The 26,055-nt window shown below is 43.9% G+C and overlaps 2 protein-coding genes across 2 annotated transcripts in view; one reads left to right on the forward strand and one right to left on the reverse strand.

Annotated features, from left to right (window-relative positions):
• The window catches only part of LOC133456428 (NACHT, LRR and PYD domains-containing protein 3-like), a 687,319-nt gene that overhangs the window by 152,041 nt on the left and 509,223 nt on the right, over nt 1-26,055 (forward strand).
• The window catches only part of LOC133457492 (uncharacterized), a 133,022-nt gene that overhangs the window by 103,281 nt on the left and 3,686 nt on the right, over nt 1-26,055 (reverse strand). Inside the window, exons 2-8 of the mRNA XM_061736826.1 lie at nt 23,087-23,273; nt 19,164-19,283; nt 16,598-16,717; nt 14,096-14,215; nt 12,672-12,767; nt 12,471-12,544; nt 9,416-11,234 (exon numbers count right to left, since the gene is read on the reverse strand). Coding sequence (XP_061592810.1) covers nt 9,416-11,234; nt 12,471-12,544; nt 12,672-12,767; nt 14,096-14,215; nt 16,598-16,717; nt 19,164-19,283; nt 23,087-23,235 — 2,498 coding nt within the window. The 5' untranslated portion in view covers nt 23,236-23,273. The remainder of the gene's footprint in view (nt 1-9,415; nt 11,235-12,470; nt 12,545-12,671; nt 12,768-14,095; nt 14,216-16,597; nt 16,718-19,163; nt 19,284-23,086; nt 23,274-26,055) is intronic.

Here is a 26,055-nt window from a genome sequence, read left to right on the forward strand (position 1 = left end):
CTGTATGGAGTCCTTGACCTTCATTGGCATGAATTAGCCCCGCCCCTTCTTCTGATTGGTTGTCCCTTTTTTCTGCTATATCTTTTGAATGGTTTGACATAGGAGGTCGTGGGTGGTGTCATTTCTGATATGCTTATGGGGGCGGTGGCCGTGAGTGCGAGGGCCCGTTCATCGCTGCTTGCAGCTTTAATTTTTCTTGTATTTTGTGTTCAGGTCTCTTAAAGGAGACTTTAGTCTCACAGAGACTTCAGCATTGATCAGAGATTGATTAAGAAGACTGAATTGTGCTGTTCTGCTCTGATATCCAGACGTCAGTTCTCGTATGAAGCTATAAACGTCTTCATGCTGCTCTCCTCTACAGCAACAACACAAACACCTGTAACCTTCTGTCTCAGACAAACTTTCATTCATAATCGATGAAGCTGAAATTGTGAAATTCAGCACTTAGAGCTTTTCCATCTAGACTCTCGGGCTGGTACGACCAGCAGTTCATGGAGGATAATGGGATTCCATGCCTTCATATCTGTGTTAAGACCTCTCGGATGAGAGGTGAAAAGTGCTTTCCTCTTAAAGCAGCACAATGTAACTTTCAGCTTTTGTTGAGTTTGGCGGCTCCTTTGGACAAAAGCGGTAGTGCTTTACCAGAAAGAACACTACATTTCCCATGAGCACCAGCGCGTACTGCCGGAAAACTCCTGTCCCCGTCGTGTGCATTTGTTTTGATATTGAATGAAAAAAGATGAAGATATTGACTTTTAAAACTACTTTTCTGTTTTCAGCGGTCGTTTGCAGGATGGATAGCGAAGAGGTAATGTATCTATTTTTGGCTAAACAATATAATATGACGAAGTTGAAAATCACTCATTTCAACTTGGTTTTATTAGTGAAGTCACCCCCCTGTCCTGTTCCAGCGAGATAAATCGCCCAAAATTACAAACGCTCTGGTTTTGTTCTACTGCACCTTTTTCCTGTTACGTTTTTTAGAGGGACTTCGTCATAAATAAGTAGTCCAACATACTTACTGACAAAATAAAAAGATACTTTATAACCTGTGAATAACTGAATGTTTTGCAGATCAGCCCTGCACAATTTTACAGTTCTCAGGAAAAATAGTAAAAATGTTCTATACATTTTATTTGCATTGCATTCTTTCCTCTAGTGCTGTAATTCGATTCAATTGTATTATAATTTTATGAAGCTACCTCATTGCCAATTACACAATTTTATGATCACTATTATTATTCTGTGTCTGTTGTTGATATTGTCAGTAATTTTAGAATTACCAAAACCCAAGACGAATGTGAAAACATTCTAATTTTGATTCTTATTGAACATAGAACTCTACATTTACATTTGTATCATAACAATTCTGTCTCTTGTTTTATCCCCATAAATCCCCATCGGTCGGACATCCCTCCTCATCTTTCAGCTCACGCCAGCGAGTGAACGCCGGGCCAATGTTTATTCTTGTCCGGGCATTTAGCTTGTTTCTCTCCCGCTTTCTTTTTTTCGCCTTCTCCGTTAAAACTTTTATTTTCTTCGGATTTTTCGCTGCTTCGGCCATGATAAAAACTCTGCGTTTAGCTCACCACCAGCTCTGCGCTCAACGTTCCGCCCAGCTTTCGTCTCGACAGAGACGTTCTATAAACCGAGACAGCCCACTAAGCTTCGAGTTGCTGTATCTGTGTCACGTGACCGCCACGCCCCTTTAGGAGACCGGAAGTAGGTCCTGAGTCTATTGAGTCCTATGGGAAAAGTGAACGTGAGCACAGATTATTACCAATTCCTTCGCCCCATAGTAACCTAAAATGTAAATATGGGACCCATTTTTCAAAAGCCACAAACCTTCTGAACATTCTGACACCAAAATGGCAATTTTCAGACCGACAGATTAGGAGAAAATGAACTTTGTTTGAGACCTGTCTCTGTCTGAGCAACACACTCTCGCGAGATTTGGCTCTCATCGTTTTCCCATCGGATAAAATTAAGTTTAAAACTAAAATAAAACTAGCTTCTTTGCTTAATAATACTGTTATTTTTATTATTTAAGTATTTTTGGAAGAAAGTTGTACTGTATCTAGTGTTGTATGTTCCAAAACGATGTGGGGAGAGGGGCGGCCACGCCCACTTAGGAGACCGGAAGTGTATACAATTTCAAACCATTGCCAGTAACGGCAATGCGCTATCTTGTGTATAGAAGATCTTTGGTCTCGACTACGAATCGGGAAGGAGGGGAAAGTGACGTACAGTATGCCGTAAAGCAGTCAAAGCCGTAAAATGTGTAGTTTTTTAGTGTGGAAGGGTTTCTACCATGCACCTCAAAGTTACATAGTGCCAGTGAAGGCAATACAGACCCCTCAGACCATGCAACACAGTCTCACTCCGGAGGCGTCGGATTCTGACGAACGGTCAAGAGCCATTGGCGCCATCTACTGACGCAAAAGGTACCCTTCTGCGTCTCTTTCAGACGCAAGTAGGCTCCAACTGACGCTCGGAGCAGCTGATCACCGCGTCCTCATTCCTCTTTTAAAATGCAAATACTTCAATTTAAATAAATTGATCCCACAATCTCTGTTCAGTGAGTATCATGCATGGTTTATCAGTTATTAAGAAGGTCGGTGTCAATCGAGGTCGGTGTCAATCGAGGTCGGTGTCAATCGATACTTGGCCCTCCCCCCTCCCTGTTTTTATGGCATTAATCACACGCACTCAACACCAGGGGCGGGAGGGGGTCCCACATCACCCGCGTTCCCTCACTGGCCTGGGACAGGTGGGTCGGGTTACCCGGGCCTTGCGGGGCCCGCCGTGCAGCCTGGGGTGCCTTCTGGCGGTGCTGGACCCCCCCGGGGAGGGGGAAACGGTGCGTGATTGTATGTCTGTGTCGGTGAGAATGCGGTATGGAAGGGTCCTGCCATGGAGGATTTGAGCCTCCATTGGCAGGACATCAAAACTTAATAATTTATGAATATTATATTATACAAAGATGGTTATTATTATTATTATTATTATTATTATTATTATTATTATTATTAGTATTATTAGTATTATTATTATTATTATGTATAGTATATTATATTATTATTAGTATAGGTATCTGATAGGTGAATGGATGAATGAATGGGATGCCTGGGTCTGGGGCCCTCCGTTGTCGGACCTGCGCGGGTGTCGCCTTGTTGGGGGGTTCCCTCTCTCCGGGCCCGTCTCCGGTCCCCCCCGCTGCCTCTGCGGCGGGGCGCCCCTCTGGTCTTGGAGGGCCACTTTCGTGGGGGACGGGTGCGCCTGCCCGCGTCGGCGGCCGGGGCGGCTCTGTCTCTCCGGGCAGGCTGGCCCCCTGCCGGGTGGGGGTCGTTGGCCTGAAGGGTGAGGGCCTCCTGGCCGCGTGTCCGGCCCGGACCGGGTGGCCGGGGATTGCCTGGGTCGCGGTCCGCCGCCGCGGGATCCCTGGCTGCTTCTTCCCGCGCCGTGGGGGCCCCGCCCGCGGGCCCCCTCGGCCGCCGCCGGGGGGGGGGGGGGGCCTCGCAGGCGCATGCCTCCTCCTACTTCTCCCCTCTGTGGGGTTGCCGGTGGCCTGGGTTCCGGGCTCTTCCGTGTCGGCCTCTGGTCTCGCGGGTGGCGGGGTTGCTCCCCCCCCTCCCCCACTATAGATACACTTCAGGTGGAGCTTTGTTTGGTTTATTACACACACACACACACACACACACACACACACACACACACACACACACACACACACACACACACACACACACACACACACATATAGTCACTTAGTCACATGCATTTACACACACACACACACACACACACACACACACGCATGATCATATACATACACACACACACACACACATAGATATACACACTGGCTTGTTCACCTGCATGCTGGCTCTCTAGTTTTTGGGTTTAGGTAGCGGTAGCGATAGCTTAGCTCAGACTGCGATCAGATCTCAAGATTTAGGTCGATTGCTGTTATTGTTTTGGTTGGCTCCGTGCCCGTTTCGTGCTTTGTTTGTGGTTTTTTGTTGCAGATTTCCAGTGCTTGACGTGTGTCTCCGTGTGTTCCTGCTTCCTGGATTGGCAGTGGAGGTCGTCACCCCCCCCCCCCCCCAAAAAAAAAAAAAAAAAAAAAACTGGCTTTGTATGTGTATATTTATGTATGTGTACGCATATGTGTGCGTATATATATGTATATATATTAAATATAGTAATAATGCACACATATACACTTTTGGTTTCTACCGTCATGGTATCAATCAACAATATGTGTGCAGACAAGGTTAAAAAAAAAAAAAAAAAAAAAAAAAAAGAAGCATTTTTCCACTTTGACCAGAGTGAAATGCGGATGGAATTGGGCACCAACAAACGACAGCAGCCTTTTTGAAAAATATATTTTTAGTTTAATGCATTGCATGCATGCGTTTATAATTCCCATATATTCTGTGGCTGTAGCCTACTAGTTGTCTGACATTTTTGGGAGATGTATATATATTTTAAAAACTTAAATAGGGGACTAGTAGCCGTCGTCTCGCTTTATATCCTCCCCCCACCTTTCCGCTACCCCCGATGCGTCAAACAAGGACGCTTACGCTGCGGCACTACTGGATGCCCAGGGCAAGTAATCACCAAATCACCATGACAACCAAACACTACACTCCCGACTCCTCTCACATAAAAACGTACCCTGCCTACTTGTTCCAAAGTACAAAAACGTAGAGGGATTACAATAATAGCTCTTAATTGTATAAATACATTTTTCTGACTATTCCTTTTGCGACCAAGTCACAGACTTTCAAGATTCGGGAACCCCCTCTGGGAATTCCCTCTACGTCATATAGTGACGAGGGGGGATCCTGGACACGTGACAGATGCGCCGTTCGTGGGCCTTTGACTGGTATCAGCCCATGGAATGAGGCATTATTTAGTCCCATAAGTAGGCTAGTGGGGGGCTATTAACCTGCTAGTAGTTACCGGCTATTTGTTTCAGTTATGGATAACTGAAACAAATGGTTTGAGTAGCCCAGTAATGATTTGTACGCTTGGTAAGTCTCAGCCAATCACGGGGCTGGTTGTTAGTATGTAGGGACCCGGATCATGCCAGCCAATCAGAATCCTGGAAAAACATCAACAAATGACACGTGTAAGGCTGTTAAGGCTGATTTATGGTTCCACGTTACACCAACGCAGAGCCTACGGCGTAGGGTACACGGAGACGCACACCGTACGGCGCGCATCGCCGCGTACCCTACGCCGTAGGCTCTGCGTCGATTTAACGCGGGACCATAATTCAGGCTTTACTTCCAAGACCGAACGAGTCTTTCGTTGGAGTGACAGAGAAGTGGAGTTACTTTTAAGTGTGACTTTAGAATATAAAACAGGTAAAATACAAGAAAATATTGACGGTGGCCAAACTAATTGTAAACACAGGTCGCACACATGACGCTGGTGAAAAAAAGAGTTGTTTTTATCAGTGATGGATAATTGTAGGCAATACACTACCCATAATCCTCAGCTACCGTTGCTATAGAGACGACGCCAGTCCGCTTTGCTTGACAAAATCGTTTTAACTATTTATTTTTATTATTATTATTATTATTATTATTATTATTATTATTATTATTATTATTATTATTATATATAACTATTTTAACATTTCTAAACACAAAAACACGAAAGCGTCCTTGATAATTCAATAATACAATAGGTTCATGTTAAGGACATCCGTTTTAATTAGTTCTCCTTCGATTATGACATGTTATTAATGCTCAGTAGGCAAAGGAGGTTTGTTATGTATTGTTATGAGGCCTATTTCATCCATCCATCCATCCATTATCTTTCCCGCTTTATCCCTTGCGGGGTCACGGGGGTCTGCTGGAGCCTATCCCAGCTCATTTTAGGTGAGAGGCAGGAGTTACACCCTGGACAGGTCACCAGTCCATCACAGGGCCACATATAGACACACAAACCATGCTCACAATCACGCTCACACCTACGGGCAATTTAGAATCATCAATTAACCTAATATGCATGTTTTTGGACTGTGGGAGGAAGCCGGAGTACCCGGAGAGAACCCACGCAAGCATGGGGAGAACATGCAAACTCCACACAGAAAGGCCCCTGCCGGGCCTGGGAGTCGAACCGGGGACCTTCTTGCTGTGAGGCAACAGTGCTAACCACTAAGCCACCGTGCTGCCATTCGGAGGCCTATTTCAATTAAATTCAATTCAATTTTATTTGTATAGCGTCTAATACAACAGATGTTGTCTCTAGACGCTTTCCAGAGATCCAGAACATGAACATAAACACAGAGTTGAGACTTGCCAAGTCTCAACTCTGTGAACCCTCTGCAATGCCAACTAGCTCTGTGGAAGTCATACAGCCACGAGACCAAAAGATCCTAGCAAAGGGCCTTCTGCATTGCAACATAGTCAAAAATCAGCCTCCCAGCTTAAAGCGTTAGTGAATTATTCAAAAAACATTTCAAAGGGCCGAAAAAGGCACCACACACGGTGACCTTTGACACTTCCGAAGGTCACACAGATCTGAAAATCCACACAGTGGATGAAAGTCACCTCCTGATACAGAGTCTAGAATTTCAGCCTCGTAGCTCAAAGCATTAGTGAACTGTTCAAAAATAGACAGGAAATGCTGCTGACGCCCCCCCCCCCCCCTCTGATCATCCTGTTGCTGCTTCCGCCTGCCTGCTGTGCTGCTGACGTCCCCAACTCCCCCAGTCTGGCCTTCGGCAGGAGTTTTTCTTGCCACTGTTTGGCTTAAGGCTTTTCTCCCACTATAGGAGTTTTTACCTGCCATTGTTTATATAATAATTGCTCGGGGGTTTATGTTTATGTTTATGTTTATGTTTATGTTTATGTTCATGTTCTGGATCTCTGGAAAGCGTCTAGAGACAACATCTGTTGTATAAAGGCTGAATTATGGTTCTGCGTCAAAACGACGCCGTGTCTACGGCGTGTGGTTTTTGTACACGCAGAGGACACGCCGTCACATGCGCCGTCAGTGACGTGCACCTCCTGAAAATTGTAACTACGCGTCGAGGAGACGCCGACCACACGCAGACCGAGAGGGCTGTGATTGGTTCGTTTGAAAGCGAAGCATTTCCGGTTTCCGGTTTGAATCAGTAGTGAACTTCCAGGGCTCTTTTCTTCGTTTATATGTGATTTTTTTTGTTTTTGTTTTTTGCACAATAGTTGTCCTTATTTCTTTGATTTACTGTGACCGGAAAAAGTCGGATAAACCATTCAGAAAAAGATCGCTAACTAGTGGCCGCGGGGGGTACTGCACCGCGACCAAATGGAGAGACGGAGAAGTCCGAAGGATTCGTGACGACGTCACGGGTGCGCCGTGTGCTGTGCGTGTGTGTGACGCAGAAGTATACCCGCACCTTTAGACGCTATACAAATAAAATTGAATTGAATTTAATTGAAATAGGCCTCATAACAATACATAACAAACCTCCTTTGCCTACTGAGCATTAATAACATGTCATAATCGAAGGAGAACTAATTAAAACGGATGTCCTTAACATGAACCTATTGTATTATTGAATTATCAAGGACGCTTTCGTGTTTTTGTGTTTAGAAATGTTAAAATAGTTATATATAATAATAATAATAATAATAATAATAATAATAATAATAATAATAATAATAATAATAATAAAAATAAATAGTTAAAACGATTTTGTCAAGCAAAGCGGACTGGCGTCGTCTCTATAGCAACGGTAGCTGAGGATTATGGGTAGTGTATTGCCTACAATTATCCATCACTGATAAAAACAACTCTTTTTTTCACCAGCGTCATGTGTGCGACCTGTGTTTACAATTAGTTTGGCCACCGTCAATATTTTCTTGTATTTTACCTGTTTTATATTCTAAAGTCACACTTAAAAGTAACTCCACTTCTCTGTCACTCCAACGAAAGACTCGTTCGGTCTTGGAAGTAAAGCCTGAATTATGGTCCCGCGTTAAATCGACGCAGAGCCTACGGCGTAGGGTACGCGGCGATGCGCGCCGTACGGTGTGCGTCTCCGCGTACCCTACGCCGTAGGCTCTGCGTTGGTGTAACGTGGAACCATAAATCAGCCTTAACAGCCTTACACGTGTCATTTGTTGATGTTTTTCCAGGATTCTGATTGGCTGGCATGATCCGGGTCCCTACATACTAACAACCAGCCCCGTGATTGGCTGAGACTTACCAAGCGTACAAATCATTACTGGGCTACTCAAACCATTTGTTTCAGTTATCCATAACTGAAACAAATAGCCGGTAACTACTAGCAGGTTAATAGCTCCCCACTAGCCTACTTATGGGACTAAATAATGCCTCATTCCATGGGCTGATACCAGTCAACGGCCCACGAACGGCGCATCTGTCACGTGTCCAGGATCCCCCCTCGTCACTATATGACGTAGAGGGAATTCCCAGAGGGGGTTCCCGGATCTTGAAAGTCCGTGACTTGGTCGCAAAAGGAATAGTCAGAAAAATGTATTTATACAATTCAAGAGCTATTATTGTAATCCCTCTACGTTTTTGTACTTTGGAACAAGTAGGCAGGGTACGTTTTTATGTGAGAGGAGTCGGGAGTGTAGTGTTTGGTTGTCATGGTGATTTGGTGATTACTTGCCCTGGGCATCCAGTAGTGCCGCAGCGTAAGCGTCCTTGTTTGACGCATCGGGGGTAGCGGAAAGGTGGGGGGAGGATATAAAGCGAGACGACGGCTACTAGTCCCCTATTTAAGTTTTTAAAATATATATACATCTCCCAAAAATGTCAGACAACTAGTAGGCTACAGCCACAGAATATATGGGAATTATAAACGCATGCATGCAATGCATTAAACTAAAAATATATTTTTCAAAAAGGCTGCTGTCGTTTGTTGGTGCCCAATTCCATCCGCATTTCACTCTGGTCAAAGTGGAAAAATGCTTCTTAATAACTAATAAACCATGCATGATACTCACTGAACAGAGATTGTGGGATCATTTTTTTTAAATTGAAGTATTTGCATTTTAAAAGAGGAATGAGGACGCGGTGATCAGCTGCTCCGAGCGTCAGATATAGCCGCAGACGGGATTACATTGGAGTCAATTGGAGCCTACTTGCGTCTGAAAGAGACGCAGAAGGGTACCTTTTGCGTCAGTAGATGGCGCCAATGGCTCTTGACCGTTCGTCGACGCCTCCGGAGTGAGACTGTGTTGGACCATGACAGAGGTTCATTAAACCTGTTGGAAGTTCATGTACCATCACAATGACTGGAAATATTATGTTAAGGTGGAAAGGTTACATAGTACTGCTTTAAAGTCTGTGGAAAGTAACCCCCCCCCCCCCCCCCCCCCAAAAAAAAATAAACTACTAATTTACACTAACTGATGGTGTTATTGATCTCATCTGGACTCACCGAGCCTTTCTGCAGTTCCTCACAGCTGGAATCAGTCTCAGTCGACCCCCTAATGTTGTCTTGTACTTGTGCAGGTCCAACTCATCCAGAACCTCCTCCGACATCTGCAGCATGTAGGCCAGAGCTGAACACTGGATCTTAGAGAGCTCCTCCTCTGATCTGTTCTCTGACTTCAGAAACTCTTGGATCTCCTGATGAACTGAGAGGTCGTTCATCTCCATCAGACACTGGAAGGTGTTGATGCTTCTGTCAGGAGAGGTTCTGCCAAGAGAGATTTTCTCAGGAGGGATTCTGCCAGTGTTCATCTCCTTCAGGTTGTTGATGATTCTCTGGATGGTTTCTGGATGATTCCCCGTCTGGTTCAGCAGACCTCCTAAAAGTCTCTGGTTGGACTCCACAGAAAGACCATGAAGGAAGCGGACAAACAGGTCCAGGTGACCATTTTCACTCTCCAGGGATTTCTGCATGACTCTATCCAGGAACTCATCCAGAGTTGAGTATATGTAGTTTCCTTCCAGGAAGTTCTTCAGCACATCTGTGTTTCTGGTGGAGCAACAGTGGAGCACGTAGACTGCAGCCAGGAACTCCTGGATGCTCAGATGAACAAAGCAGTAGACGGGTTTCTGGAAGACCTCACACTCTCTCCTGAAGATCTGGGTACAAACTCCTGAGTACATCGAGGCCTCTGAGACATCAAGACCACACTGCTCCAGGTCTTCTTGGTAGAACATGATGTTTCCTTTCTCCAGATGTTCAAACGCCAGCCTCCCCAGCTTCAGAAGAAGGTCCCTGTCAGCCTCCGTCAGCTCCTGTGGACTCGTCTCATGTCCCTTGTGGTACTTGTTCTTCTTCCTCTTCGTCTGGACCACCAGGAAGTGGGAGAACATGTCAGTCAGGGTCTTGGGCAGCTTTCCTCTCTGCTCTGTGGTCAACATGTGGTCCAGAACTGTAGCAGTGATCCAGCAGAAGACCGGGAGTTTACACATGATGTGGAGGGTTCTGGATGTCTTCATGTGGGAGACGATGCTGCTGGACCGCTCTTCATCACTGAACCTCCTCCTGAAGTATTCCTCCTTCTGGCCGTCGGTGAAGCCTCGTACTTCTGTTACCCTGTCGACGTATTTCTGAGGGATCTGATTGGCTGCTGCAGGTCTGGAAGTTATCCAGATGAGAGCTGAGGGAAGCAGGTTCCCCTGGATGAGGTTAGTCAGCAGCACGTTGACCGATGAACTCTGTGTGACGTCAGACATGACCGGACCGTTGTTGAAGTCCAGTGAACGTCTGCTTTCATCCAGGCCGTCAAGGATGAACAACAGTTTCCAGGCAGCCAGCTGTTCTGCTGTGAGCTTCTGTAATGATGGATGGAAAACCTGGATCAGCCTGAGAAGACTGAACTGCTCATCTCTGATCAGGTTCAGCTCCCTGAACGAGAGCAGAATAAGCACGGTGACATCTTGGTTCTCCGAGCCCTCGGCCCAGTCCAGAGAGAACTTCTGAACCGAGAAGGTTTTCCCAACGCCAGCGACGCCGTTTGTCAGAACCACTCTGATGGCTCCACGTTGGTCAGGTAAGGCCTTAAAGATGTCCTGGCACCTGATTGGAGTGTCATGGAGGCTCTTCATCCCGGAAGCTGTCTCCAGCTGCCTCACCTCATGTTGGGTATCAACCTCTTCACTCAGTCCCTCTGTGATGAAGAGCTCTGTGAAGATCCTGTTGAGGAGGGTTCTACTTCCTGTTTCATGAATTCCTTCAGTCACATGTTCATATCTCCTCCTCAGACTGATCTTATGTTCATCTACCTCCTGCAGAACGGCATCTGCTGAAAAAAAGAATGAAGAGGAGGTCAGAGAGATACAAATTCCAACTGCAGTCAGTGAAGGGGGGCCTCCAGGAGCTAAACCAACCTGGAACTGGTTTGACAGCTCAGTTCATCGATGCCGGTGAAGGGTCAAGACCACCTAAGCTTTATTGGCCTTCAGACTGCAGGTACAGTTCAAGAATGTGGAAAACGTAAACACTGGTTCCGCCAACCAGGAATAGTGAGTTCCGCCTCCCGGTACACGATGTCCCAGAAGGCGGAACTCTCTCCCGCTGGGTCCATACTGGTGGTTCCGTTCTGTCAGGGCTGGTGTGATGAGGACCCAGATGCAGGAGAGCGAAAGGCAGGAGTTCAACAAAAAAGGGGTTTATTTACAAAAACCAAAAACCAAAAGCGCTGCTTGGCAGGATTGAAAAACAGGGATCAAAAAACTTAAGCAAAAACTTGGCAGGACACATGGAGGGAAGCACAGTACGGAACCACAAGGAGCAAGGGCAAGACAAGACCAGATATACACAAGGGGGTAACGAGACACAGGTGTGAACAATCAGGGCAGATGGAAGACAGGCGGAGCAAAACAGAAACACAAACTGGGGGAAATGTCAACCACTTTACTGCCTAAAGAGCGAAACAACCAGAGTCAAATTCCTTGTTGGACAATGTTCGAACCTGGCCAATAAAGATGATTCTGATTCTGATTCTGATTATAAGTTCAGGTCCGTAACCAGACCTGCAGGTCCTTTACTAACCAAAAGGGTCCGGATCGAGACCTGCAGGGCCTCCACTGACCACAAGAGTCCAGATCCAGACCTGCAGGTCCTCTACAGACCACTAGGGTCCGGATCCAGACCTGCAGGTCCTCTACAGACCACTAGGGTCCAGATCCAGACCTGCAGGTCTTCATCCTGTTATCCTGTAGAGGATAATGGAACCTGCAGTTCCATTATTATTTCATAAAACAAGGAAACAGCTGATGATCGTAACAGCAGCAGCAGGACGTTGCAGGTAGGACTTATATTAGCAAGATGAGTAACTGGAGAGACCCAGACATCCACAAGCTACCCAGCCTCAGAGCCGAGGACGCCATAAACCGGCGTACGTCCGGAATCACAAAGGATGATGGTCCATGTTTGATCAACTGGACACAAAAAAACAGGCGTACGCCGATGCATCAGAGGTTTTTAAAACCTCTGATGCATCGCCACGACGACTATTCAGACAGATGGACAGTCTCACCTTGTGGAGGGCTTGCTCTGGATCTTATTCCATATCCCAGATATTCCGATGAAGCCGACTGGTATGAGCTCCGTCTGCAGAACCAGCGTCCACACAGGATTTATTGGATTTTTGCACGTTTACGAACAAAATCAAACACAAACAAGTTCTCAAGGCTTTTGTTTTGTTGTTTTTTTCTTCCAGAGGACATGGTTTTCTTACTTCATCGGAGCAGGTTCATTGTTGAAATCAGGTAGATCTTTGGGGACCTCACTCTTCGTAGACCGACACCTGGAGGCTGCAGGATTTGCTCCGCTTCTGAAAAACCCAAAGATCCTGATCTTCACATCTCATCAGTCAATGATCACACAACTGACTCCTTCTGCACAAAAAATATTGTGGGAACAAGGCAGGAACCATGAACTGGGAACTTAACCGATAACCCCATAGGAGAAACATCACACAAAAAACAGCCTGAAATAGACAAAATTTCTTCTGATTGGTCAAATATTCTCAATTTAGTTTTTTTTTTCCATCCTTCTCTCATAAACATCTCACATTTAATATCCACGATAACTGAACTGAACTATGGGTCAGAAAATCCATATTTCTACTTTGTCGTCTATATTTTCAAACTGAATAAGTCTTTACAATCTGTCAAACTGCCTTCAAAAACACAGCAGGAGGAGACTTCATGGCCTCAGCTTCTAACACTGGCTTATTCTATCTATTCTAGTATTTATAAAGTCCTGCAGAACCAGAGGTGATGAATCTCCTCCTTTTGTTTGACCGTAGTTTGTGCAACTTTTTGAAGTTAGATTTGACGCAACAATAACGTGGGAGCTGACAGATGTAGATTCTTGTAAAGGCGGGCAGGCGTTTTTACAGACTTTTTTATACACTTAAAAAGCTAAAATTTACAGTTTGTTTGTAGAGACCTAATCCACAAGGTGTACTGATAATAAAGGACTATTCTATTATATTAGAGTCTGTGTCCTTCCACTTAATGTAAAAGGAAATAGAGGACACCGTTGTTGAAAAACAGGAACAAGAAGGAGAAAGTGATGTTTGAAGAAACTAAAACATCAAATAAACCAGCACAATCTACAAGATGTACTGATGATAAAAGACTATTATATTCTATTTTAGTCTATTCTAGGTGTTCCACTTAAGGTAAAATGAAATCAGGATATAAAATGCTGACCATAATTCTTATATCTGGATACATTTCACACATTTTTAAGGTTTCCCAAAAACCAGAGAGAGGAGGAGGAAATGGAAACTTGCCCTATGAAGGGACGGGTTTTCTGCCTCTGACAGGAAACTGCAGTGAGCATTTCAACTTGGTGGGGGTTTCAACAAGTTGCATGTCTTGATGGATATTTTTAAAGGGAAATGAATGCACATAAATGTCACTTTTATGTTCAACAAGGTACAGACATTGAAGAGAATAATGACAACAATTATAAATTAATAATATAAATATTAATCATGTAAAAAATAATTAGAATTATTACATGTTTAACATATAATAATTCAGTTTTAATATATTAGTAATATTCTTATATACACATATTCCTACACACACACACAGAAAATATAAATTCATGATGAGTCATAGAATCAGTTAACAGCAGTTGTCTTACCTTGTGTCTGAGGGTCCAGGTTCTTTACTGAAGTTTGGAGGAAAATCTTTAGACCGGTCACTCTTCATAGACAGACAGCTGGATCCTGGAGACTCTGGTCTCTGAATGCAGTACTGACCTCTGCAAACACAAATACACATCAGTCAATCATAATATTGATGTTGACCACTGCAGAATATCTACACCAGGGGTCTCCAACCCTGGTCCCCGAGAGCTACTGTCCTTCATGTTTTAGAGGTTTCCCTGCTTCAGCACAGCCTCATACAAATGACTGATACAAATGACTCTCTTCAATCTCATGTCTTTTGTTCAGCCTTCAAGCAAGTTCGGGTCACCCCACTGCTGAATAAACCAACGCTCAACCCTGCCCAGGTTGAAGACTACCATCCGGTCTCACTGCTCCCATTCAGGTTTACACTTCTAGAAAGAGCCGTCTTCAGTCAGGTCTGATGGTTCCTTCAAGACAAATGCCTGTATGATCCAAATCAGTCAGGCTGTAAGCAGTGCCCATTCAGCTGAAACTGATCTTCTTTCAGTAACTGAATCACTACGGGCTGTCAGATCTGCTGGTCTATCATCAGTCTTCATACTGCTTGACTTGTCCGGTGCCTTTGACACCGTCAATCACCACATCTTCACTTCCACACGCTCAAAGCTTGGCATTTCAGGATCTGTCCTCCTGTGGTTCATGTCTTACCTTGCAGGAAGATCCTTCAGAGTATCATGGCAAGGACGAGTGTCCAGACCGCATGAGCTGGCAGCAGGGGTGCCACTGGGATCTGTTCTTGACCCTCTTCTCTTTTCACTGTACATCATCGCACTAGATTAATTCATCAGCTGTAATGGCTTCTACTACCACTGCTTTGCCGATGATGCCCCATTTTTCTTCCCTCCCCACTTGATGACACTGCTGTGTCAAGTCAAATATCAACATGTCTTTCTGATATCTCTGCATGGATGAAGGACTGCCAACTTCAGCTAAATTTATCCAAGACTGAGCTTATTTTCTGCCCAACCAGTCATTCCTTACCTCCTCAGATAAGTGTGCAGTTGGATAAAATCACACTTGTAACCACGTCTTGTGCTAGGAATCTTGGTGTCATGTTAGACAGCCAGCTGATCTTTAAGGACCATGATGCCCCGGTTTCCTGGTCAGTCCCTGATTTCTCTTTACAACATCAGGAAAATCAGACCCTACCCGATAGAACGTATGGCACTATGCTCAACCAGTGAAAGACGCCTGGTGCTTCCACCACAATGTGGTGTGAAATCAGTAGCCAGACTCTTTTCCATTGTTCCGCAATGGTGGAATGACCTACCAAACTCTGTCCAATCTGCAGGGTCTTTATGTACTTTTAGGAACAAACTAAAGACTTAGCTCTTAAATGAGCATTTCTGCATCTAGTAAACGTCTCTGCTCATCAGGAAGAGTTAGGAGATTTGTCCAGCTCTTAAAATGACTCGGCACTGAGAATGCTGCATGCATTTATGCCAACATGATATTTTGTTGGTGAATTTAAGACGTTTTGCTGTACAAAGGGAATGTTGTAGGGCGGTAGGGGAACCAAACAAAATACTCTAGCACTAGCATGGCAGCACCTGTGTCTAACTAGACTGACGGCAATCTGGCCAGCCATTATCCATGCTGGACCCTCCTATGTCTTAGTAGTAGTCTTAGTAGTAGTAGAAGTAGTAGTATTGGTATTAGTATCAGTAGTAGTAGTAGTAGTAGTAGTTCAGTAGTTTATAATGTCACCAACGAGTACTAATGTCCTAAAACTGCAGCAGACTCTCCTGGACCAATCTGGAGAGGTGGTTTCATCCTGAACCAAACTCTGGTCTCTGAACCAAACAGGACCACATGGTTGAGGAACACAGAGGACACCCTTGTTGAAAAACAGGAACAAGAAGGAGAAAGTGATGTTTGAAGAAACTAAAACATCAAATAAACCAGCACAATCTACAAGATGTACTGATGATAAAAGACTATTATATTCTATTTTAGTCTATTCTAGGTGTTCCACTTAAGGTAAAATGAAATCAGGATATAAAATGCTGACCATAATTCTTATACCTGGATACATTTCACACATTTTTAAGGTTCCCCAAAAACCAGAGAGAGGAGGAGGAAATGGGAACTTGCCCTATGAAGGGACGGGTTTTCTGCCTCTGACAGGAAACTGCAGTGAGCATTTCAACTTGGTGGGGGTTTCAACAAGTTGCATGTCTTGATGGATATTTTTAAAGGGAATTTAATGCACATAAATGTCACTTTTATGTTCAACAAGGTGCAGACATTGAAGAGAATAATGACAACAATTATAAATTAATAATATAAATATTAATCACGTAAAAAATAATTATAATTATTACATGTTTAACATATAATAATTCAGTTTTAATATATTAGTAATATTCTTATATACACATATTCCTACACACACAAACAGAAAATATAAATTCATGATGAGTCATAGAATCAGTTAACAGCAGTTGTCTTACCTCGTGTCTGAGGGTCCAGGTTCTTTACTGAAGTTTGGAGGAAAATCTTTAGACCGGTCACTCTTCATAGACAGACAGCTGGATCCTGGAGATTCTGGTCTCTGACTGCAGTACCGACCTCTGCAAACACAAATACACATCAGTCACTCATAATATCGATGTTGACCACTGCAGAATATCTACACCAGGGGTCTCCAACCCTGGTCTCCGAGAGCTACTGTCCTTCATGTTTTAGAGGTTTCCCTGCTTCAGCACAGCCTCATACAAATGACTGATAGAAATGACTCTCTTCAATCTCATGTCTTTTGTTCAGCCTTCAAGCAAGTTCGGGTCACCCCACTGCTGAATAAACCAACGCTCAACCCTGCCCAGGTTGAAGACTACCGTCCAGTCTCACTGCTCCCGTTCAGGTTTACACATCTAGAAAGAGCCATCTTCAATCAGGTCTGACAGTTCCTTCAAGACAAATGCCTGTATGATCCAAATCAGTCAGGCTGTAAGCAGTGCCCATTCAGCTGAAACTGATCTTCTTTCAGTAACTGAATCACTACGGGCTGTCAGATCTGCTGGTCTATCCTCAGTCTTCATACTGCTTGACTTGTCCGGTGCCTTTGACACCGTCAATCACCACATCTTCACTTCCACACGCTCAAAGCTTGGCATTTCAGGATCTGTCCTCCTGTGGTTCATGTCTTACCTTGCAGGAAGATCCTTCAGAGAATCATGGCAAGGACGAGTGTCCAGACCGCATGAGCTGGCAGCAGGGGTGCCACTGGGATCTGTTCTTGGCCCTCTTCTCTTTTCACTGTACACCATCGCACTAGATTAATTCATCAGCTGTAATGGCTTCTACTACCACTGCTTTGCCGATGATGCCCCATTTTTCTTCCCTCCCCACTTGATGACACTGCTGTGTCAAGTCAAATATCAACATGTCTTTCTGATATCTCTGCATGGATGAAACTGCCAACTTCAGCTAAATTTGTCCAAGACTGAGCTTATTTTCTGCCCAACCAGTCATTCCTTACCTCCTCAGATAAGTGTGCAGTTGGATAAAATCACACTTGTAACCACGTCTTGTGCTAGGAATCTTGGTGTCATGTTAACCAGCCAGCTGATCTTTAAGGATCAAGATGCCCCGGTTTCCTGGTCAGTCCCTGATTTCTCTTTACAACATCAGGAAAATCCGACCCTACCCGATAGAACGTATGGCACTATGCTCAACCAGTGAAAGACGCCTGGGGCTTCAACCACAATGTGGTGTGAAATCAGTAGCCAGACTCTTTTCCATTGTTCCGCAATGGTGGAATGACCTACCAAACTCTGTCCAATCTGCAGGGTCTTTATGTACTTTTAGGAACAAACTAAAGACTTAGCTCTTAAATGAGCATTTCTGCATCTAGTAAACGTCTCTGCTCATCAGGAAGAGTTAGGAGATTTGTCCAGCTCTTAAAATGACTCGGCACTGAGAAAGTTGCATGCATTTATGCCAACATGATATTTTGTTGGTGAATTTAAGACGTTTTGCTGTACAAAGGGAATGTTGTAGGGCGGTAGGGGAACCAAACAAAATACTCTAGCACTAGCATGGCAGCACCTGTGTCTAACTAGACTGACGGCAATCTGGCCAGCCATTATCCATGCTGGACCCTCCTATGTCTTAGTAGTAGTCGTAGTAGTAGTAGTAGTAGTAGTAGTAGTAGTAGTAGTAGTAGTAGTAGTATTGGTATTAGTATCAGTAGTAGCAGTAGTAGTAGTCGTAGTAGCAGTTGTAGTAGCAGTAGTAGTAGTAGTAGTAGTAGTTCAGTAGTTTCTAATGTCACCAATGAGTACTAATGTCCTAAAACTGCTGCAGACTCTCCTAGACCAATCTGGAGAGCTGGTTTCATCCTGAACCAAACTCTGGTCTCTGAACCAAACAGGACCACATGGTTGAGGAACACAGAGGACACCGTTGTTGAAAAACAGGAACAAGAAGGAGAAAGTGATGTTTGAAGAAACTAAAACATCAATTAAACCAGCACAATCCACAAGATGTACTGATGATAATTCTATTCTATTCTATTTTAGTCTATTCTAGGTGTTCCACTTAAAGTAAAATGAAATCAGGATTTAAAATGCTGACCATAATTCTTATATCTGGATACATTTCACACATTTTTAAGGTTTCCCAAAAACCAGAGAGAGGAGGAGGAAGTGGGAACTTGCCCTATGAAGGGACGGGTTTTCTGCCTCTGACAGGAAACTGCAGTGAGCATTTTAACTTGGTGGGGGTTTCAACAAGTATCATGTCTTGATGGTTATTTTTAAATGGAAATTAATGCACATAAATGTCACTTTTATGTTCAACAAGGTACAGACATTGAATAGAATAATGACAACAATTATAAATTAATAATATAAATATTAATCATGTAAAAATTATTAGAATTATTACATGTTTAACATATAATAATTCAATTGTAATATATTAGTAATATTCTTATATACATATATTCCTACACACACACACAGAAAATATAAATTCATGATGAGTCATAGAATCAGTTAACAGCAGTTGTCTTACCTCGTGTCTGAGGGTCCAGGTTCTTTACTGAAGTTTGGAGGAAAATCTTTAGACCGGTCACTCTTCATAGACAGACAGCTGGATCCTGGAGACTCTGGTCTCTGAATGCAGTACTGACCTCTGCAAACACAAATACACATCAGTCAATCATAATATTGATGTTGACCACTGCAGAATATCACCAGGGGTTCAATTCAATTCAATTCAATTCAATTTTATTTATATAGCGTCTAATACAACAGAGTTCTCTCTAGACGCTTTCCAGAGACCCAGAACATGACCCCCGAGCAGTTATTACATAAACAATGGCAGGTAAAAACTCCCCTAGTGGGAGAAAAACCTTAAGCCAGACAGTGGCAAGGAAAAACTCCCCTTTAGGAGGGAAGAAACCTTGAGCAGGACCAGGCTCATAAGGGGGGACCCTCCTGCCGAGGGCCAGACTGCTGGGTCAGGGACGTCAACAGCACAGCAGGCAGGCAGGTGGAAGCAGCAACGGGAGGGTCTCCAACCCTGGTCCCCAAGAGCTACTGTCCTGCATGTTTTAGATGTTTCCCTGCTTCAGCACAGCCTCATACAAATGACTGATACAAATGACTCTCTTCAATCTCATGTCTTTTGTTCAGCCTTCTAGCAAGTTCGGGTCACCCCATTGCTGAATAAACCAACGCTCAACCCTGCTCAGGTTGAAGACTACCGTCCGGTCTTACTGCTCCCATTCAGGTCTACACATCTAGAAAGAGCCATATTCAGTCAGGTCTGACAGTTCCTTCACAACAACTGCCTGTATGATCCACATCAGTCAGGCTGTAAGCAGTGCCCATTCAGCTGAAACTGCTCTTCTTTCAGTAACTGAGTCACTACGGGCTGTCAGATCTGCTGGTCTATCCTCAGTCTTCATACTGCTTGACTTGTCCGGTGCCTTTGACACCGTCAATCACCACATCTTCACTTCCACACTCTCAAAGCTTGGCATTTCAGGATGCGTCCTCTTGTGGTTCATTTCTTACCTCGCAGGAAGATCCTTCAGAGTATCATGGCAAGGACGAGTGTCAAGAACGCATGAGCTGGCAGCAGGGGTGCCACTGGGATCTGTTCTTGGAGATCTTCTCTTTTCACTGTACACCATCGCACTAGGTGAAATCATCAGCTGTAATGGCTTCTACTACCACTGCTTTGCCGATGATGCCCCGTTTTTCTTCCCTCCCCACTTGATGACACTGCTGTGTCAAGTCAAATATCAACATGTCTTTCTGATATCTCTGCATGGATGAAGGACTGCCAAGTTCAGCTAAATTTGTCCAAGACAGAGCTTATTTTCTGCCCAACCAGTCATTCCTTACCTCCTCAGATAAGTGTGCAGTTGGATAAAATCACACTTGTAACCACGTCTTGTGCTAGGAATCTTGGTGTCATGTTAACCAGCCAGCTGGCCTTTAAGGACCATGATGCCCCGGTTTCCTGGTCAGTCCCTGTTTATCTTTACAACATCAGGAAAATCAGACCCTACCCGATAGAACATATGGCACTATGCTCAACCAGTGAAAGACGCCTGGTGTTTCCACCACAATGTGGTGTGAAATCAGTAGCCAGACTCTTTTCCATTGTTCCGCAATGGTGGAATGACCTACCAAACTCTGTCCAATCTGCAGGGTCTTTATGTACTTTTAGGAACAAACTAAAGACTTAGCTCTTAAATGAGCATTTCTGCGTCTAGTAAACGTCTCTGCTCATCAGGAAGAGTTAGGAGATTTGTCCAGCTCTTAAAATGACTCGGCACTGAGAAAGCTGCATGCATATATGCCAACATGATATTTTGTTGGTGAATTTAAGACGTTTTGCTGTACAAAGGGAATGTTGTAGGGCGGTAGGGGAACCAAACAAAATACTCTAGCACTAGCATGGCAGCACCTGTGTCTAACTAGACTGACGGCAATCTGGCCAGCCATTATCCATGCTGGACCCTCCTATGTCTTAGTAGTAGTCGTGGTAGTAGTAGTAGTAGTAGTAGTAGTAGTAGTAGTAGTAGTTCAGTAGTTTCTAATGTCACCAATGAGTACTAATGTCCTAAAACTGCTGCAGACTCTCCTAGACCAATCTGGAGAGCTGGTTTCATCCTGAACCAAACTCTGGTCTCTGAACCAAACAGGACCACAGAAGACACGGTTGTTGAAAAACAGGAACAAGAAGGAGAAAGTGATGTTTGAAGAAACTAAAACATCAAATAAACCAGCACAATCTACAAGATGTACTGATGATAAAAGACTATTCTATTCTATTTTAGTCTATTCTAGGTGTTCCACTTAAGGTAAAATGAAATCAGGATTTAAAATGCTGACCATAATTCTTATATCTGGATACATTTCACACATTTTTAAGGTTCCCCAAAAACCAGAGAGAGGAGGAGGAAGTGGGAACTTGCCCTATGAAGGGAGGGGTTTTCTGCCTCTGACAGGAAACTGCAGTGAGCATTTCAACTTGGTGGGGGTTTCAACAAGTAGCATGTCTTGATGGATATTTTTAAATGGAAATTAATGCACATAAATGTCACTTTTATGTTCAACAAGGTACAGACATTGAAGAGAATATTGACAACAATTATAAATTAATAATATAAATATTAATGTGGTGTGAAATCAGTAGCCAGACTCTTCTCCTCCATTGTTCCCCGATGATGGAATGACCTACCAAACTTTGTCCGATCTGCAGGGTCTGTTTCTACTTTTAAGATAAAGCTAAGGACTCAGCTCTTAAATGAGCATTTCTGCATCTAGTAAACCTTTCTGCTCATCAGGATGAGTTAGGAGATTTGTCCAGCTCTTAGAATGACTCAGCACTGAAAAAAGCTGCATGCATTTATGCCACCATGATATTTTGATGGTGAATTTAAGACTTAGTTTTGCTGTATAAAGGGAAGGTTGTAAGGGAACAAATCACCTGTGTCAAACTGGACTGACGGCAGTCTGACCAGCACATAGCCATGCTGGACCCTCCTATGTAGTGGTATAAGTAGTAGTTGTAGTAGTATTAGTAGTATTAACAGTAACAGTAGTAATAGTAGTAGTAATAGTACTAGTAGCAGTAGTAGTATTAACAGAAGTAGCAGTAGTAGTAGCAATAGTACTACTACTGTCATTTACGCTTTTATCCAAAGCGACTTACATCTGAGACACACACAATATGAAGCAATTAGGGTTAAGGCCTTGCTCAGGGGCCCTAGGTGCTTCATTTTGGTTGCCATTCTGGGGTTTGAACCTGCCCACCTCTGTTGCCACTAGACTACCACGCCCCTGTAGTAGTAGTAGATACATAGTAGTAGCAGTAGTAGTAGTAACGGTAGTAGTAGTAGTAGTAGTAGTAGTAGTAGTAGTATTAGCAGTAGTAGTAGTAGTAGTAGTAGTAGTAGTAGTAGTAGTAGCAGTAGTAGTACTGATGATAAAAGACTATTCTATTCAATTTTAGTCTATTGTAGGTGTTCCACCTAAAGTAAAATGAAATCAGGATTTAAAATGCTGACCATAATTCTTATATATGGATACATTTCACACATTTTTAAGGTTTCCCAAAAACCAGAGAGAGGAGGAGGAAATGGGAACTTGCCCTACGAAGGGAGGGGTTTTCTGCAGTGAGCATTTCAACTTGGTGGGGGTTTCAACAAGTTGCATGTCTTGATGGATATTTTTTAAAGGGAAATTAATGCACATAAATGTCACTTTTATGTTCAACAAGTCATCCTGAACCAAACTCTGGTCTCTGAACCAAGAAGGACCACATGGTTGAGGAATACAGACGACACCGTTGTTGAAAAACAGGAACAAGAAGGAGTAAGTGATGTTTGAAGAAACTAAAACGTCAAATAAACCAGCACGTACAGAAAATATATAGTCATGATGAGTCATAAAGTCAGTTAACAACAGTTGTCTTACTTTGTGTCTGAAGGTCCAGGTTCATTACTGAAGCCTGGAGGTTCATCTTTGGACCAGTCACTCTTCATAGAGAGACAGATGGATCCTGGAGACTCTGGTCTCTCCTCCTCTTTCTCAACACAATCATCCATCTTCTGGACTTCAGTCATTCAGAGACACGAACCAGAAACACTGACCATCTCTGAATCTGTAGACAGAAACTTTATTAGAAAACCACTAAGTCATGAAATATACAGTATTCTTTCACCGACTTTTCCTGAACGACTTTGTCAAAACTCCTGAGGTTGAAGAAAGAGGTTTTACTCATACTGACGATAAGAGAGAATTGAAACTGAGAGTCGCCTCTAATTTGATGTCAATCATTGAAGCCGAGTATTCACCTGCTTAAGATGTGTTCTGATTCATTAAAAAGTCAGAGAAAGACTGATGAAGTCATCCAGGAAACCTGCTGCTGGAGACTATCCAGCTCATTACAGCTGAAAGACAGGATTTATTGATTTATTAGGGCCCGAGCACCTTCAGTGCGAAGGCCCTATTGTATCTGTAGGATTTTTTTTTCTTTCTTTTTTCTTTCTTCTGACGAAAGGAGGGCCTTTTTGCCCCCCTAAACGTGCCCAAAAAGTCACCAAATTTTGCATGCAAGTCAGGCCTGGTGAAAAATTTGATATTTAATGGTTTACATTAATGGGCGTGGCAAAATGGCTCAACAGCGCCCCCCGGAAAACTTTGTGCCTCAAGCCCCACAATACGGTTAGACGTACAGTTTCTTGGTGACATGGCCGAAACCGAACAGGAAGTCGGCCATTTTGAATTAATCGTGTCAATTTGGCGCAATTTATGCCGTTCCTTCGGCAGTTAATACGGCCCGAACCGTGACGTGCCCCCAAGTGTGTTATACATCAAAATGTGCGTCTCCATCCTGCGACAACACGCATTACTTTGTCTTTCAAAAGCGTTACCGTGGCGACGCTAGACGCCAAAAAGCGCGCCCACCCTAAATCTGGTTGGTTCAGACAGAAAAAACTTTGAGCCTCAAGCCCCATAATACGGTTTGACGTACATGAACGAAAATCGGTACACACCTGTATCATGTCGCAACTTAAAGAAAAGTCTCTAGGCGCCATGGCCGAAACCAAACAGGAAGTCGGCCATTTTGAACATTCTGAATTAATCGCGTAATTTTGGAGCAATATGAGCCATTCCTTCGAGAATCAATACGGCCCGAACCGTAACGTGCACCCAGGTGTGTTATACATCAAAATGTGCGTCTCTATCCTGCAACTACGCGCATTACTTTTCTCTTTCAAAAGTCTTACCGTGGCGACGCTAGACGCCAAAAAGCGCGCCCCCCCCTTTATCTGATTGGTCCATATTTGATAGTTCCCCAAAAGTCACCATATTTTGCATGCAAGCCAGGCCTGGCGATACATTTGATATTTCATGGTTTGTATTAATGGGCGTGGTAAAATGGCTCAACAGCGCCCCCCGGAAAACTTTGTGCCTCAAGCCCCACAATACGGTTTGACGTACATGCACGAAAATCGGTACACACCTGTATCATGGCACAACTTAAAGAAAAGTCTCATGGCCGAAACCGAACAGGAAGTCGGCCATTTTTAATTAATTGTGTAATTTTGGCGCAATTTATTGCCACTCCTTCGGCAATTAATACGGCCCGAACCGTAACGTGCACCCAGGTCTGTTATACATCAAAATGTGCGTCTTCATCTTGCGACTAAGCGCTTTACTTTTCTCCTTCAAAAGTGTTACTGTGGCGACGCTAGACGCCAAAAAGCGCGCCCCCCCTTCATCTGATTGGTCCATATTTGATAGTTCTCCAAAAGTCACCAAATTTTGCATGCAAGCCAGGCCTGGCGATAAATTTGATATTACATGGTTTGCATTAATGGGCGTGGCCTAATGGCTCAACAGCGCCCCCTAGAATAATGTTCTCTGCCATAACTTTTGAAAGGTTTGACATAAAGAGTCGTGGGTGGTGTCATGGGACTCGGTATTGAGTCCTTTACCATTAATTGGTGAAAATTAGCCCTGCCCCTTCTTCTGATTGGTTGTCCCTATTTTCTGCTATAACTTTTGAAGGGTTTGACATAGAGAGTCGTGGGTGGTGTCATGGGACTCTGTAATGAGTCCTTGAGCTTCATTGGCCTGAATTAGCCCCGCCCCTTCTTCTGATTGGTTGTCCCTATTTTCTGCCATAACTTTTGGATGGTTTCACAAAGAGAGTCGTGGGTGGTGTCATGGGACTCTGTAATGAGTCCTTGAGCTTCTTTGGCCTTAATTAGCCCCGCCCCTTCTTCTGATTGGTTGTCCCGTTTTTCTGCTATAACTTTTGAATGGTTTGACATAGGAAGTCGTGGGTGGTGTCATTTCTGATATACTTATGGGGGACGGTGGCCATGAGTGCGAGGGCCCGTTCATCGCTGCTTGCAGCTTTAATTCGTATTTTTTAAATTATTTTTCTGACCAAAGGAGGGCCTTTTTGCCCTCCTAAACGTGCCCAAAAAGTCACCAAATTTTGCACCCAAGCCAGGCCTGGCAAAAAATGTGATGTTTAATGGTTTGCATTAATGGGCGTGGTAAAATGGCTCAACAGCGCCCCCTTGAAAACTTCAAAAAACTTAGGAAGTCGTGGGTGGTGTCATGTCTGATATGCTTATGGGGGACGGTGGCCATGAGTGCGAGGGCCCGTTCATCGCTGCTTGCAGCTTTAATTAGGGCCCGAGCACCTTCAGTGCGAAGGCCCTATTGTATCTGTAGGAATTTTTCTTTCTTTCTTTCTTCTGACGAAAGGAGGGCCTTTTTGCCCCCCTAAACGTGCCCAAAAAGTCACCAAATTTTGCACGCAAACCAGGCCTGGCGAAAAATTTGATATTTAATAGTTTGCATTAATGGGCGTGGCAAAACGGCTCAACAGCGCCCCCCGGAAAACTTTGTGCCTCAAGCCCCAC

This window comes from Cololabis saira, chromosome 12 (assembly GCF_033807715.1).
Source record: "Cololabis saira isolate AMF1-May2022 chromosome 12, fColSai1.1, whole genome shotgun sequence".
In the NCBI taxonomy this organism is placed as follows: domain Eukaryota; kingdom Metazoa; phylum Chordata; class Actinopteri; order Beloniformes; family Belonidae; genus Cololabis; species Cololabis saira.